The sequence below is a fragment of the Ipomoea nil genome, unplaced genomic scaffold (genome assembly GCF_001879475.1).
Source record: "Ipomoea nil cultivar Tokyo-kokei standard unplaced genomic scaffold, Asagao_1.1 scaffold2014, whole genome shotgun sequence".
In the NCBI taxonomy this organism is placed as follows: Eukaryota; Viridiplantae; Streptophyta; class Magnoliopsida; order Solanales; family Convolvulaceae; genus Ipomoea; species Ipomoea nil.
Genome location: NW_017618442.1, coordinates 970984 through 987713, shown reverse-complemented (window position 1 = coordinate 987713; position 16730 = coordinate 970984). Strand labels below are relative to the sequence as shown.

General features: G+C 42.2%; 1 protein-coding gene across 1 annotated transcript; it reads right to left on the bottom strand.

Annotated features, from left to right (window-relative positions):
• Window positions 1-10557: 10557 nt before the first annotated feature.
• On the bottom strand, window positions 10558-11976 carry LOC109147552. The gene has a single exon (XM_019295151.1). The coding sequence runs from the start codon at window positions 11974-11976 to the stop codon at window positions 10558-10560; it is 1419 nt and encodes a 472-aa protein (XP_019150696.1).
• Between the last annotated feature and the right edge of the window lie 4754 nt (window positions 11977-16730).

The window sequence follows — 16730 nt, the reverse complement described above, 5'->3', positions numbered from 1 at the left end:
ATAAAATATGCTCATCAGAATTCCCCCACACTAAAACTATGTTTGCCCTCAAGCATATTATCCTTATAACATAAACTTCTCCAACTCCTTTCAAAGTTACCTAGAAATATCTCAAAAATTATTATATATTTAAGGGCTAGAAGTGAAACACACTCAAGAGAACAAGCATGGTTTATTGATAACAGTTGAAAATAAATAAATAAAATAAGATAACTCACTAGTTTTATCAAAAGTCAATGAACAAGACTTAACACCCTCACAAGGATTCAAATTTCACTCATTACACTAATAGTGTTTAAGGTGTAGTGTATCAAACTCTCCATTCAAAACATAGCAAGTAATCCCATAAGCTTGCAAGTAAATCAAATCTCCACCACTAGCAAAAATGAATTAAACCATGAATCAAAGGGTCTTTCATTAAAGGTTATAACTTGGCTAGGGAAAAGGGATATGGTAAAAGGAATTTTTAAGCTTATCAAGTTGAAGGAATCACATAAGCCTTTAACACAAAATTTCACCCTAAGCAAATCACAAAGCTCTGAACAAACCTTCATTCTTCCATTGCCTTCCCATTTCATTTTCATGTTTTTTTTTACTTTCTTCATCATTCAAACCATTTTGTTGCCTCTAGTATACAGCTTTATTCAAACTCTTCTTCTTCTTTTTTGTTTTTTTTTGTTTTTTTTTCAAAGTTTTTTCTCTCAACACTTTTCCTCAATCCTCCTCATTCTTTTCCTTTTGCAAACTTCCCAACTTTATTTCTCAAAGAAGGAACATTACTTCAAATAAAAAGAATCATCACTTGGATAAATTAATTCAACTCCCAATAATAAGAGCTATAATTTCAATTTCCAATTGCATCCTGAACCCACAGTAAACAATTTATTGCCCATAAGAACAAGCAAAACTTTGTGTAGATAGACCAATATGATTCCTTCAATACAAGGGTTCAAAATTTATTGAGGGAAAATTAACAAAGAAAGGGAAAAAAAATGGCTTGTAATGTGGTAATTAAAAGAAAAGAAAGGCTAAAAGCTCAAAGTGGCTCACTAGGAGTAAAAATGCAAGGTAAGCTTTTTGGCTAAAAGTGACTCAACCTAAGTGCCCTTTTCATCTTCATGTTCTAACCCACTTGAATGTGGTCTTAAAATGCATTTAAGAGCAAGTTCTAGCATACACAAGCCATGCTTGATATCACACAACAAATAAAATTGAGCAAAGTGTTGTTCTTTAGGCTCAAAAGCTCACTAAAAGGGTCAAATTGCATCAAGTCTTGCACATTTTCATTCAATAAAACTAATAAGGATTTTTAAAATATAGGTTTTTTTTGTATAAAAGAAAAAGAAAAATAAAATCATGCTTGCTTCTCTCATGTGTTAAAACTCTAAACCAAAAATATATCCTAACTTAAGACATATTCCTAAATAGCAAGAAAGTAATCAAAACAAGTCATCAAGTCCTATACTACCAAGGTTTACCCATTATCAGTGTGCAATACTCTCCCCCACACTTAATTCATGCATTGTCCTCAATGTATGCACACATAAAAAATTCACATATTCACAAAGAATTTGAGCATATTTAAAGAAAACTTATTTGAAAATTAAAATAAGTAAACAAATAAAAGGAAAAAAAAATGGATTATTGAATTGGGTTGCCTCCCAAGAGCGCATTTGTTTAACGTCGTTATGCCCGACATAACCCTGAATGGCTCCCAAAAAAATCTTCAAAAACATCCTGCACTAGTGAACCCACATGATAAAGAGAATGATAATCATCAGGGTACTTCATTGCATCAGTAATATTAAATTTAGAAATTTCTCCATTAAACTCAACAGAAAGAACACCTTTATCAACATCTATCTTAGTTTTAGCCGTTTTCATAAATGGTCTACCTAACAAAATTGGAGTTGATTGATCTATTGCATCATCATTCATTATCAAAACATAGAAATCAACAGGAAAAAACAACCCATTAACTTGCACTAAAACATCCTCTACGACTCCAATTGGATGCACACAAGAACGATCAGCTAATTGAACAACTACTCCAGTTTCTTGCAAAGAATTTATATTTAAAGCTTGATAAATGGAGAATGGCATGACATTTATTGATGCACCTAAATCTAACATGGCATGTTTAATCTCTTTATTACCAATTATACAAGGTAGGGTGAACATACTTGGATCCTTGCACTTTTTAGGTAGATCATTACTTATCATGGCTGAAACATTCTTACCCAATATGATTGTCTCCTTACTCTTCAACTTCCTCTTATTGGTACAAAGTTCATCTAGAAACTTTGCATACTTAGGAATTTGCTTTATGGCTTCTAGTAAGGGGATGTTGATTTCTACCTTTCTAAAAGTTTCCAAAATCTGATTTTCATGTTCTTCTTCTATTGATTTTGCTAACCTTGAAGGAAAAGGGGGTAGAGATGAATCATATTGACCAAAAGAAGATTCAGAACTTACCTTGGATTTTTCATTGACGATAGACTTACTTTCCTCCTTCGATTTTTCCTCTTTTTCCTCTTCCACTAACAATGGAGATTCATGTAACACCCCGTGTTACGACCCCTAAGACCAATCAATCATTTGACCAATTGCCCAAAAGAAAGAATTAAATTACAATAATTAATTAGGAAAAGGCCCACCATAGTCCGTGGGCCCTCTTCTCTAAACCCAACCCCTAGTCCTAAAAGGAATAGAGTTAACAAGCCTATAGTATTTGGGCCCTAATTAGGACTCTTAGATATATAAATAGGGGACATAGGAGGCACCTAGAACCCCCACCACAATAATCTCTCACCACACCAAGAATTCCCCAAGGAGAAATCAAGAAAGAAGAAAGCTTAAAGAAAGACCCTTCATAGCCAAGGAATTAATTAAGGCTAAGAGGTAACCCATGTCTCAACAAAACCTATTTTTCATAGCTATGATTCCCCTCTTAGGATTTCCCCCATATGCTTGTGTGTTGATGATTCGTTATATTGATCCTGGTAATTGGTATTATGATTCCATGGGTAATCTTGATGATGAAAGGTTCTTGATGATTATATGGTGTTCTTGATATTCTTGATGATTATATGATGTTCTTGATGTTTATGTGATATTCCTACCGAATCTTGATATTAGAAGATGCATTGTGCTCTTGTTGAATTAAAAGTAATTAGAACCCTAGGTTGTATCGTGGAACTCGTATGGTATTATTCTTAGTATATTGGGTGGGAATTCGTATGTTTGGGTGTTGATTATGTTTAGAAAAGCATGATAGGTTATGTGTCGTATGTTCTTGCTTTTGAATCCATTAATTGTCTACGTATTGTTGTCAATTGCGTTTGAAAGTGTCTAAGCATGGTTTCGGGTTCCACAAAGGTTCCCGGGGCGTTTTTGGTGAAAAAGAGTCAGTGGGGGGTAGGTGGGGGTAGGGGACCCGCCACCTACCCGCGGCCAACATGGGCAACGCCGGCAGCGGGCAGCTGCCCGCCGGGCACCCGCTACCCGGAGTTACGCCACCGGCGGGCAGCCGGCGGGAGAACCCTCACCCACCGGCTACCCGCTGGAAAATACCCTACTATGGGATTCCGGCTTCCCCGTTTGATGTTCCCCCGATCCCCGTGGCGTCCCAACGGACTCTATCTATCGTGCCTTTGTCTAGTTTGATATTTCGGGTACCGTTCGTAGGTTGTACGAGTCTTATATATTGCATGCTAGATGAATTGGTATCCCGTTGACCCAGGTGAAAAAATATGAACCCCTTAGGATTATCCTTAGCATGTGAAGGATCACGCATAGGTTTTGTTATACGTTTTCTCCACCTTCCCAATGTGTTAATGTGGGTTGCATGTGCTTGCTATGTGTTATGTGTGCATGATACCCCAATCCGGTTGCGATCGGATTGGTTATTCCTGAGCTGCGGTCAGATTTACACTCTTGGGCTGCGGTCCACCGTTTGGTTGCGATCAAACGTTTCTACATGAGCTGCGGTTCATATTTCCTGGCTGCGGTCAGATGACATATTCTTGGGCTGCGGTCCACTGTTTGGTTGCGATCAAACATTATGATGAGCTGCGATTCATCGGTCGGTTGCGATCGACCCCTCCGTGTTGCGATACGGGGCAGGGTGCTGCGGGGCCGTGTCAGAGCTATATGCGCTGACCCTCATGTATGGGCATGCGATTGGTCCTGTGGCGCCAACAAAGTGTGCTTATGTGATGAGATATGGATAAGATGTTGTTATGTGTGTCTTGAGAACGTGACTACAGGATTTATGCTAGTAACTGTATATGCTTGGTTATGTGCTTGTCTCTATCTATCGTGTATGTTCTCTATGCTGGAAAACTGTATATGCTTGATATAACTGTTGACTGTGCTCATCCCTATCTGTCGAGTCTATCCCCTGTTTTGAAAGCTAGAGTATCTTAGGTTATATCTTCATGTTTTGAAATGGTTTTCGTATATCTATGTATATATCTATATGTATTGTATTTCAACGCGTTGGAGTGGGTTACCAGCATCTCTTGCTGAACAGATATTTTTGGCTTTCAGGCACAGACGAGTAGATCACCGGAGCGCGCTAGAAGCTTGGGGCGTAGATTAGATAGTTTTCCCTTTCGGCCTGCGTGCCATGATTTTGTATTGATACTGATTGAGGTTTTAGAATTTAGCCTGTGCATCTGAGTTCTCTAGCTCGGGTGTGGCATAACACTCCGTATTCTTATAAGCATTTTGGAATTTATGATCATTTACCGTTGTTACATAGTCTTTAAAAGTTTTTGAAATTTCGGGGTGTTACAGTTGGTATCAGAGCCTAAGTTTGACCCTAGGATAAGACTATTAAGACAGACCTTAGGACATAGACTTGAACTTTAGGGTCATAGGATTCGGGAATCCTAGGACGCGCGGTGAGATTGTGAAACCTACACATAACCTCCCCTCACTTTATCCCTCCCCTATCTAAAGAGAACTTTTTCCCCCGCTTATCGCATCGAAATAAGAGCACCAAGCTCTAACTTAACGTTCTTATAAACATTGACCCAGAAAGACGACAGCATGGCGCCAAACAGAAGACAATCAAGGACTCCAGAACCCGCCACACACGACCCCCTGACCCAAACACTACAACAACTAACGCAAGTCGCCCAAGCACTAAGCGACGTAGCTCTTCGCAACAACAGGCCCCCGCCTCCTCCATCAAATGCGAACTCAGACGTCGCCCGACAAGTTTCAAACCATCGACCACCCACGTTCTCAGGAGAAGAGGACCCCGTGATCCTGGAGGAATGGATCCGGACCCTCGACAAAATTCTCGGGTTAGTGGAATGCCCAGAAGAACGTCGCGTGGAGATAGCCTCGTTCTACTTCGGACACGAGGCCGATCTTTGGTGGATCCACGAGGGTCCCGCTTACCAACAAGAACCAGGGTTCAACTGGGAAAACCTCAAAACGCGACTACGAGAACGATTCTACCCAACACACGTAAAAGCATCCATGTACGAAGAGTTCTCCATCTAAAACAAGGGACAGCCACCGTCATGGAATACCACAAGCGATTCCTCGAACTAGCGCGCTTCGCACCAGAGCTAGTCCCCACCGAAGTAACCAAAATAGAAAGATTCGTTTCGGGCCTCAACTTCGAAGCCCGAAAAGCACTAGTGGTAAGCAGACCTCGGACTCTCAACGAAGCTTACTCCAGTCCCGCCAATCTCTATCAAATCCAACTACTCCAGCGCGGGGTTCAGGAGCAAATACGAAAGAGGAACACCGGAGGAGGAGCACCACCGGTAAAAAGAACAAGGAACGACACCAACACAAGACCAAGCAACCTGACCAACCAAAGACCGTCCCTAGGGAACAATGAAGCAAACCCAAGAAGCTTCCCTTGCCCAAAATGCAACAAAAGCTATAGAGGGAAAGATTGCATGGGCAATCCCTGGCGATGCTTCAAATGCGGAGAAGAAGGGCACAAGGCCTTCCAGTGCACTCAACCCCAAAGGCCACGCCCCACCACCACGGGTCAACACGGAGGCACCACCCACCAAGGAAACTACGGCGCTCCCGGGAAAATATTCGTCATGAGCCGCACTCAAGCCGACCTCGGGAACGAGAGCAATCCCGAGGAGGGGAACCTAACCCCAGAAGACGAGGACCACGCAAACCCCGCAGGAGAAAACTAAGAAGACGAATTCTGTCTAGGATAAACCGGCAATTCCTTGTAATCACTTTAATAGTAAAACTACTTATTTAGCGATTACTTCAGAATTATTATAAATAAAGGCTTAGATCGGAATTCGATCCTGCTTACGGAAGGGTGGAACTAAAATTATACAAATAAGCCAAGCCTTCCACCACTAAAAGACAAAAGAATGAAAAAGACAAAGGCCACACCATCAAAAAAAAAGAACCTAGTGTTACCAATAGGAATTGAACCCTTAACCTCCCACTTATAAGATCAAAGTCTTAACCACTAGGCTAAAGGTGTTTCTTGAAACCTCAAGGGAACACTCCCTTGTTAAAGCCCTACAAAATCCCTAAAACCCACAAAATCCCCAAATCAAAAACCCTTCTTCTTCCCCTTCTTCTTCTCTTTCTCCCTCACTTCCTCCCCTTCCCTCTCCCGCTCACCTCACCGCCCCACCAAAGAAGTTCCGGCAGCCACACAAACACCACCACCAGCCGATCGCCGCCGCCGGCCGAGCGCCGTCCGCCAGCCCCATACCGCTGCACCGCCACCCAGCCGACCGCCCCCTCTTCGCCCGGAGGCCGCCCAGCTGCAACCTGCTGCCACCACTGCCCGACGCCACCAAGGACCGCCACTCCCCTTCGCCCAAACCAACACCGGAGCCTAGCCGTCACCGCCCCCCTCACGACAAAGCCGCACCGTCGACGACCCGCCGGAAAAACGCACCGGAGCCCCCACCGCAGTCTCGCCGGAAAGTTCGCCGGAAAACGCCACCATCACGTAAAGCATCACAATGCCAAAGAAACCCCTCGGAACCCGTACCCCGGAATGGAGCAACGCCGGTTATACCGTAATCGGAGGTAAAGCTCTTGAACCCGACCAATTTTCTCCGGAATTGGTCGATATGCTTAATTATCAAGGCCTTTTGGATACATACCTCACCATCAAGGGGGATACGTACCCCGAATTGGTGAAAGAGTTCTATCAACACTTGGTGGCCATCAAACGAGGTGATAAACTAGAAATCACCACTAAGGTCCGAGGCAAGGAAATCATACTTTCCGAAGGCCGTTTGGCCAAGCTCTTGAAATTGACCACCACGGGTGTGTCAAACTACGACCGAAAGGGGTGGATTGACACCCAAAGTACGGGGTACAAGGACTAACTCGGGTACCTACTCGGGAGAGAGGAAGGATTCACCTCGGCCACACGACCGAATAAGAAGTGGCTAATGGCGGAGCAAAAGATATTGGTTATGATTGTAACCGATAGCCTCTTGCCCACAAACAATAAGAGCAAGGACGTGGGGAGTTTGGAGTGCACCTTTGCCTATCTCTTGAAACACAAAATCAAGTTCAACCTGTCGGCCCTCATGCTAAAACACATGGAGTTTTGCAAAACAAGCAACCGGCTTAGCCTACCCTACGGGATGATCCTAAGTTGGATCATGGAAAAGAAGGGGGTGGACCTAAGCCACACCGAGGTTAAAACCTCGAATGGCATGATCTTTAATGCCCAGAACCTCCGACGCAATGATATCTACTACACCGAGGGAGGACAGTATGTCACCCTCGAGGAAATTTGTCTCAAACCCGAGGAGGAACGTAGGGAGTTGGTTGACCGATTGGACATCTCCAACAAAAAGCTCAAACGAGCAATGCAAGATTGTGGGGGTCTGGAGGGAAATGAGGATCAGGAGGCGGATGACGAGCCTAACCCATCATTGCACCCACGGTCGGGAGGGGACCCAAGGGAGCAGAACGAGGGCTCAATCAATGAGCGCATACTCGCACAACTCAACCGGCAAAACCAAATCATGGAGGAAGGTTTCTCATCCTTGATCCGGACGACACGCGCACTAGATCAAAGGGTGGCAGCAATCGAGGCCACCTTGGGCACTCGCGGGGCGTCCAGCTCAGGAGCAGGAAACCAAGGTAGACCCAAACCTTCCTATCACAACACCACCAGAAGTCTAGTCTACCCCAGCTAAGACAAAACGTGGGGCCACACTCCTAAACCAGGAGGCCAAGATGCAGGGATGTCTAGGGGTGAAAGAATGGACTACCACACCGGGCTTCGGGGACGAAGCCCCTAGTAAGGGGGGGAGAGTGTAACACCCCGTGTTACGACCCCTAAGACCAATCAATCATTTGACCAATTGCCCAAAAGAAAGAATTAAATTACAATAATTAATTAGGAAAAGGCCCACCATAGTCCGTGGGCCCTCTTCTCTAAACCCAACCCCTAGTCCTAAAAGGAATAGAGTTAACAAGCCTATAGTATTTGGGCCCTAATTAGGACTCTTAGATATATAAATAGGGGACATAGGAGGCACCTAGAACCCCCACCACAATAATCTCTCACCACACCAAGAATTCCAAGAATTCCCCTAGGAGAAATCAAGAAAGAAGAAAGCTTAAAGAAAGACCCTTCATAGCCAAGGAATTAATTAAGGCTAAGAGGTAACCCATGTCTCAACAAAACCTATTTTTCATAGCTATGATTCCCCTCTTAGGATTTCCCCCATATGCTTGTGTGTTGATGATTCGTTATATTGATCCTAGTAATTGGTATTATGATTCCATGGGTAATCTTGATGCTGAAAGGTTCTTGATGATTATATGGTGTTCTTGATATTCTTGATGATTATATGATGTTCTTGATGTTTTTGTGATATTCCTACCGAATCTTGATATTAGAAGATGAATTGTGCTCTTGTTGAATTAAAAGTAATTAGAACCCTAGGTTGTATCGTGGAACTCGTATGGTATTATTCTTAGTATATTGGGTGGGAATTCGTATGTTTGGGTGTTGATTATGTTTAGAAAAGCATGATAGGTTATGTGCCGTATGTTCTTGCTTTTGAATCCATTAATTGTCTACGTATTGTTGTCAATTGCGTTTGAAAGTGTCTAAGCATGGTTTCGGGTTCCACAAAGGTTCCCGGGGCGTTTTTAGTGAAAAAGAGTCAGTGGGGGGTAGGTGGGGGTAGGGGACCCGCCACCTACCCGCGGCAAACATGGGCAACGCCGGCAGCGGGCAACTGCCCGCCGGGCACCCGCTGCCCGAAGTTACGCCACCGGCGGGCAGCCGGCGGGAGAACCCTCACCCACCGGCTACCCGCTGGAAAATACCCTACTATGGGATTCCGGCTTCCCCGTTTGATGTTCCCCCGATCCCCGTGGCGTCCCAACGGACTCCGTCTATCGTGCCTTTGTCTAGTTTGATATTTCGGGTACCGTTCGTAGGTTGTACGAGTCTTATATATTGCATGCTAGATGAATTGGTATCCCGTTGACCCAGGTGAAAGAAATATGAACCCCATAGGATTATCCTTAGCATGTGAAGGATCACGCATAGGTTTTGTTATACGTTTTCTCCCCCTTCCCAATGTGTTAATGTGGGTTGCATGTGCTTGCTATGTGTTATGTGTGCATGATATCCCAATCCGGTTGCGATCGGATTGGTTATTCCTGAGCTGCGGTTCAGAAGCTGGCTGCGGTCAGATTTACACTCTTGGGCTGCGGTCCACCGTTTGGTTGCGATCTAACGTTTCTACATGAGCTGCGGTTCATATTTCCTAGCTGCGGTCAGATGACATACTCTTGGGCTGCGGTCCACTGTTTGGTTGCGATCAAACATTATGATGAGCTGCGATTCATCGGTCGGTTGCGATCGACCCCTCCGTGTTGCGATACGGGGCAGGGTGCTGCGGGGCCGTGTCAGAGCTATATGCGCTGACCCTCATGTATGGGCATGCGATTGGTCCTGTGGCGCCAACAAAGTGTGCTTATGTGATGAGATATGGATAAGATGTTGTTATGTGTGTCTTGAGAACGTGACTACAGGATTTATGCTAGCAACTGTATATGCTTGGTTATGTGCTTGTCTCTATCTATCGTGTCTGTTCTCTATGCTGGAAAACTGTATATGCTTGATATAACTGTTGACTGTGCTCATCCCTATCTGTCGAGTCTATCCCCTGTTTTGAAAGCTAGAGTCTCTTAGGTTATATCTTCATGTTTCGAAATTGTTTTCGTATATCTATGTATATATCTATATGTATTGTATTTCAACGCGTTGGAGTGGGTTACCAGCATCTCTCGCTGAACAGATTTTTTGGCTTTCAGGCACAGACGAGTAGATCACCGGAGCGCGCTAGAAGCTTGGGGCGTAGATTAGATAGTTTTCCCTTTCGGCCTGCGTGCCATGATTTTGTATTGATACTGATTGAGGTTTTAGAATTTAGCCTGTGCACCTGAGTTATCTAGCTCGGGTGTGGCATAACACTCCGTATTCTTATAAGCATTTTGGGATTTATGATCATTTACCTTTGTTACATAGTCTTTAAAAGTTTTTGAAATTTCGGGGTGTTACAATTCAGGCTGAAGTTGCTTACCACTCCTCAATGTGATTGCATTGACACTCTCTTTGGGGTTCACCTCCGTTTGTGATGGTAGTTTCCCCAAAGCTTGGGCTTCCAACTTGCTAACAGATGTGGCTAATTGGGAAATTTGATTGCCCAATTGTTGAATACTCTCTCTTGTTTCTCGTTGAAACTGTTGAGTGTTATTAGCAAGTGCTTTAACAATTTCATCTAAAGACGTACCAGAGTTTGAAACTTGGGGTTGAGATTGCTGAGGTGCTTGGAATTGTCTAAAATTTTGACTTTGAAACCTTGGTTGTGCTCCTTGGTTGCCATCGCTCAAGTTTGGATGATCTCTCCATCCGGGATTGTACTGGTTTGAAAAGGGATCATAATTTCGGTTGGGTTGACCAAGGAATCCCCCTATTGCATTCAACTCTTGATTTGGATTTTGCAATGTTGGGCACATGTCTGTGGGATGCCCGACAGTTGAACATATTCCACATGCTCCCGTAGATTTCATTTGTCCTACAGCTATTTGACGCACAAGAGTAGTCAAATCTGAAATTTTATTCTCATGTGGAGAAGTACTTACCTCGTTAACTCTACGAATAGATCCGTCCGCACGTGTCCCATATTGTTGAGAATTTTCTGCCATGGTTGATATTAATTGTCTAGCATTAGCAGGTGTCTTATCAGCCAAAGAACCACCACTAGCTGCATCTACCATACTTCTATCCGTAGGTAATAGCCCTTCATAAAAGTATTGTATCAAGTGTTGGTCTGAGATTTGATGGTGTGGACAGCTAGAACACAACTCCTTGAATCTTTCCCAATACTCATACAATGTTTCACCTGTACATTGCCTTATCCCATATATTTCCTTCCTAATATTAGTTGCCCTAGATGCAGGGAAGAATTTTTCTAGAAATAATTTTTTCACATCATTCCACGTGTTAACCGAATTGGGGGGAAGATTATAGAGCCAATCTTTTGCTTTATCTTTTAATGAAAATGGAAAGGCTCTAAGACTTATATGCTCATCAGTCACCCCACGTGGTTTCATACCTGCACAAACTACTTGAAACTCTTTCAAGTGTTTATGTGGGTCTTCACCAGCCAAACCTCGAAAAATAGGGAGTAAATGAATCAAACCAGATTTTAAAGCAAAATCAACCTCAAGATTTGGTATTGTTATGCATAGAGGCTGTAGGTTCAGATTCGGTGCAGCTAACTCCCTAAGTGTTCTATTATTTGGTTCAGCCATTTTACTTACAACCTCCTCGTTTACTGGATCACAGGTTGAATTTACCTCTTCAGAACTCGAGGAGCTATTTCTTTGCTTTGTTTCTTTCCTTAGTTGCCTTGCGGCTTGCTCTATCTCAGGGATATATTGCAATTCTCCTGAATGAGAGGAACGAGTCATGCAACACTAAGGACAACAGAAACAATCACAAAGAAAAATTCAAGAAACGATTTTAGTTCCCCGGCAACGGCGCCAAAATTTGGAAGGGTTGTCGAAGCCCTACAAATTTAATACTGGCTCACTCCACTAATTTGTAGTAGTGGCAAGACCAGGTCAAATCCCAAGAGAACTAATGAGTTTCGTTTCTTTAATTAAAATAAAATGACTCAAAGTAGGGAAAATTGGGGGATTTGAGAAGAATAAATAAAATAGACAATAATTAATAACGAGTTCAGAGATGTTGAATTCTGATTCAAGGAAGAATGAACGTTAAAGATGTGACTTAGATCATTGGTTCTTACAAGTAAAGTTCAGATTCAAGTACTTAGCCAAAGACTAATTAGGATAGCCATAACTAGCATTTGATCTCCCTGAATTAATTGATTCAAACCAAGCATTCAAACCAACATCTGTTATTGAATAAACTGGGGACGATAGCGTTCCATATTCACCCAATAACATCATTACACTTTAATGCAAAATAACTAAGCCTAAATCACAGATTGAGATAGCTACAACCTGCAACTTAGTCTTCATGTCCTTTGTGTACTAATCACAGCAATATAATTAATACAAGCTACTCGGTCTAATCGTTTATGACAATTACGGATCATAAACTCATAGATAGCAATGATAAACAATAATAAACTAAGTTGTCAATTTAATTTATTATCAGTCTTCCTGAAAAATTAACTCTGAAAGAGCAGGAAGTACATGAATCCAACAAATTAATTGAAATAGAACCTCCCTAAATTAACAACTAAAACTTCAAATTCCTTGAATCAGATTAAAGAGAATCTAGCTAGACATAGAGCAAACTATTCTAAAATATTAAGAATGTGAAAGGAACAATCTGGTTCCAAATACATCAGAATAGCTCTCCATTTATAGGGTTTCAAATCAACAATCTTCCTAAAATTACTACTCTTACCGCATCTTTCTCTCAAATTCATCTTCAAAAAGCTTTGTTTAATTTCCTCCAGAAATCTTTAGCGAACGAACCGCTAATCTTCGCCGACCGAAGCTTTACGTTGCGCCTTCTCCGAATCTCCGCAATCTGCGTACGTAAACCTGTAAAAGAAATAAAAGTAAAAGTAATAATGTATATCCTAATGCTAATCGGCGTGCAGAAAGAAAAGAAAGAAAAGTAAATTAAGTAAACACTAATCACATGGGACCCACTAAACCTAATTATTCATATTAATATCTAATATAAGCTTAATTATACTACATTCAAAAAAATAAGCTTAATTATACTTAAATTTATTAACTAAGTTATATAATCCTAATATAACAAAATAAACTAAATTGATAAAATATAAAATATAAATAGTAAAATTAACCTTTAAAATCTTATTTAAATCAAAGTATAAAATATGCTCATCAGTCCCTCAACCCCGTTATCCTGTTCCTACGCCTTCTCCCGTTCATGGAGTTATGGAAGAAGCGACTATTACAATCCCCCCCCCCCCCCCCCCTTGTACCACCATTCCTTTGCTCTCTATTTTAGCCGTCGGCAATAAGCATTCTGGAGCACAAAATACTACCGTTGGATTTCACTATACTCCTTCACCCCCTCAGAGTCTACAGCCCCTCTCAGAGTCCCCATCCGCTCTCTACACCTCGCATTCTCCCTCCCCTCTTTGCTTGATTGTTGTCTACCCCATTCCCACACATGTCTGCCGCAAGCCGTTCCGCAATAGGATTGCCGTCAAGTGATGCCCAGGCATTTTCCACCACCCCTTTGCATTCTGGTAAATGACCCCATGAATTCTCAAACCGTGGCCTCCTCCTATAATGTCTTTTACCAATCGTGTTCGTCTCCAACAGTAGTGGCATATGATCACTGCTACTGCCCTCAATAGACCAAGCCCTTGCTTCTGTGAATAGGTCCATCCAATTGCCCGATACCAGTATTCTATCGAGTTTCTCCCTCACCCAATTCTCAGTTCCCCGCCCGCGGTCCCATGTGTATTGATATCCCTCGAAGGGAAAGTCGAACAAACCACTTGCCCTAACTGCCTCTCGAAAACCCCTAATCAGCCATTGAGGGTGAGGCACCCGCCCCATCTTTTCTCTGGCATCCAATATGTCATTCAGATCCCCCATAAGAACCCAGGGGAGGTCATTTAAAGAGGAGAGGTACCTTAGAATATTCCAAGAGATATGCTGTTGGTGACGTTCAGGACTACCATAGAATCCTGTGAACCGCCATCGGTTTCCATTCTGCCAAACAACCGTGTCGATGTAATGGTTGGAGTAGCCCATGACCTCCACATCTAAGCCCCCATTCCACAACAGAGCTAAGCCACCGCCCCTTCCCGTTGCCTCAACAGTAAGGCAATTCTCATATTTTAATTTAATTCGGACTTGTTCCATCTTCGACGCATTACTTAAAGTTTCACACAAAAAAAAAAAAAAAAAAAAAAAAAAAGAATCTTGGGCTTGTATTTGTTTACAAAGCCCAACAACACATGAACTGCCATAGAATTCCCAAGCCCACGGCAGTTCCAGCTGAAATAACTCATTGGGCCGGGTCGGCCTGACTATCAGAGCCCACCTCATTAGAATTAGTCTGATATTCTGTGACCATTGGGCTAACCCAATCATCAATTCTTTCATCATGGCCTACCCTGTGCCTTTTCTGGTCAACTAGTATCACCCCCTCATCTTCAGAGTAATTACCACCACTATTTTGAACCTCAGTGCACCCATTTATGGCTTCCTTAGAAGTCGGGGGTAACGGAGAAGTCTCCACTACCCGTTGCATTAAATTTTCATTACTTGCGACCGTTACGGTTGCCCCACTCTTCGCCTGCGCTCCCCCCTTTGCGACGTCAGCGACCGGATCCTCAAGGACCAGCCATGGATTTTCCGGCACCACCGCGACAGACTTCCGCCCGCCGGCTCTCAACCATGTGCCGAACGGCTTGTCGGAACTCCCAACTGGCTTGTCAACATCAACCGGGCAAAATTTGTCAGCATGGCCAATAATGCCACAAGTGAAGCAAAACGACGATAGACGTTCATAGCGCAGATCAATCCAGAACCAGTCTGCACCAGGTCTTTTCATCTTCATTTTTGCCTTCAAAGGTTTTGAAACATCAATCTGTGTACGAACGCGCATGAAGGAGCGTTCTGTACCATCGAAGTTTCGTTGGTCGGCTTTCTCAAACACACCGATGTAGCTGCCAACTACTTTCGCAACTTTCTCCGACATAAAGCCACCAGGAAGATTGTGCACTTGAACCCAGAAAGAAACCATGGTCAAAGGTACTATTAACGGGTCATCACCATCCTTCAGGCGGCGGAGGACAACAAGATTTTGATCAAAAGTCCACGGGTCGTCCGTAAGGACTCTCGAAACATCCTTTTCACAGTAGCAGATAAAGAGAAACCGATTTGAGCCCAAGTCCCGTACCATTACCCCCTTCACCGGCCGCCATGCCTTGGCCATGACGTCTCGGAAGATCACCAGTTTGATCGATCTATCAGTAACAACTCGTCCAACGATCGCGAACCTATAGTCAAAAGTCTGTTGTGGTTCGTCGTCGATCTCCACGATGACGCCCTCATCATCGTCGATAATGGATAAAGCTTCGCAGGCATCGGTTAAGGCACTAGTACTACCCCTTTCCACGTTGCCGGAAAAAACACAAGGAAACTCACCAAAAGCGATAGAGAAGCTCTACACGTTTAGAATTGAGAGAGGAAAACCAATAAGAATGTTAATGATTGTGAAAGTTAAAAACTCATCCTGAAACCATTGTTAAACACATAGAATAATAGAAAGAAAAATATCATAAGAAAACATATAAGAAAATATTAGGCATCAGAATAGGAATCACTTTACTTTCAACTCTCTTTAGAGTTTTAGAGGCCCAAAAAATTTTAGTTCAAAAAATCCAAAACTAAAGTCTTTAACGCAAAATTTAAGTTCAATTTCTCCTTCTTCACATGCTTAAATTAAAAGACCTATGTTTTTGTTTGCAGTTATATAACCTGTACTATAATAGGTTACTTTGTTCTTTATCATGTGGTGCCACACCTATAAAACATTATTTTCCAAACAAAAAAATAATGGATTAGTATACTATACACCGTATTAGTAAGTATCAATGAAATCAAATTCAATTATGAAATACAGATTCTATAATTCATGTTATATGAACAATGGAGCCTTCTTTTGTACTGTTCAGTAGGTAGACTTCTTTTGTAATGTTTCCATGGATATATTCTCTCTGAAATAATAGGAGAAGAAATGTTTCAATTGGTAGAATCAGTTGTTAGTAAGCATTTCATAAAACAATCAGATGCTGAAAAAAAAAAAAAAAACAGTTTTACCTCATCATCAAGAAACAAACATTATAGACCCTTACTTGTTTGGCCACCTCTAACCTCAAGATTAGAGAATAAAATGCAGGGAAAAACAAAGTATTACTGTCAAAATGGATTAGAAATCCATAAGTATTCAAAAAAAATTATAATTCTACACTAACCTAAATTTACTTTCAGCAGGTACCATACATAGAAAACACCTTCTTGCATGAAGTGTAACACCAGTAAAAAGTAAGTTAATTTACCTTGCATTTATACTATCAACATAATCTACAGTACTAACCTTAATCTTTTGTTCCTGAAATTGGAGAACAGTGGTAGTATAGCCTTAACTGATATATAGAGAAGGCATTTTTTGGTTTTTCTTGCAGAGAATT

Bases quoted from the DNA above. Each gene is read 5' to 3' on its own strand.
- LOC109147552 (XM_019295151.1), bottom strand. From the start codon at position 11,976: ATGACTCGTTCCTCTCATTCAGGAGAATTGCAATATATCCCTGAGATA.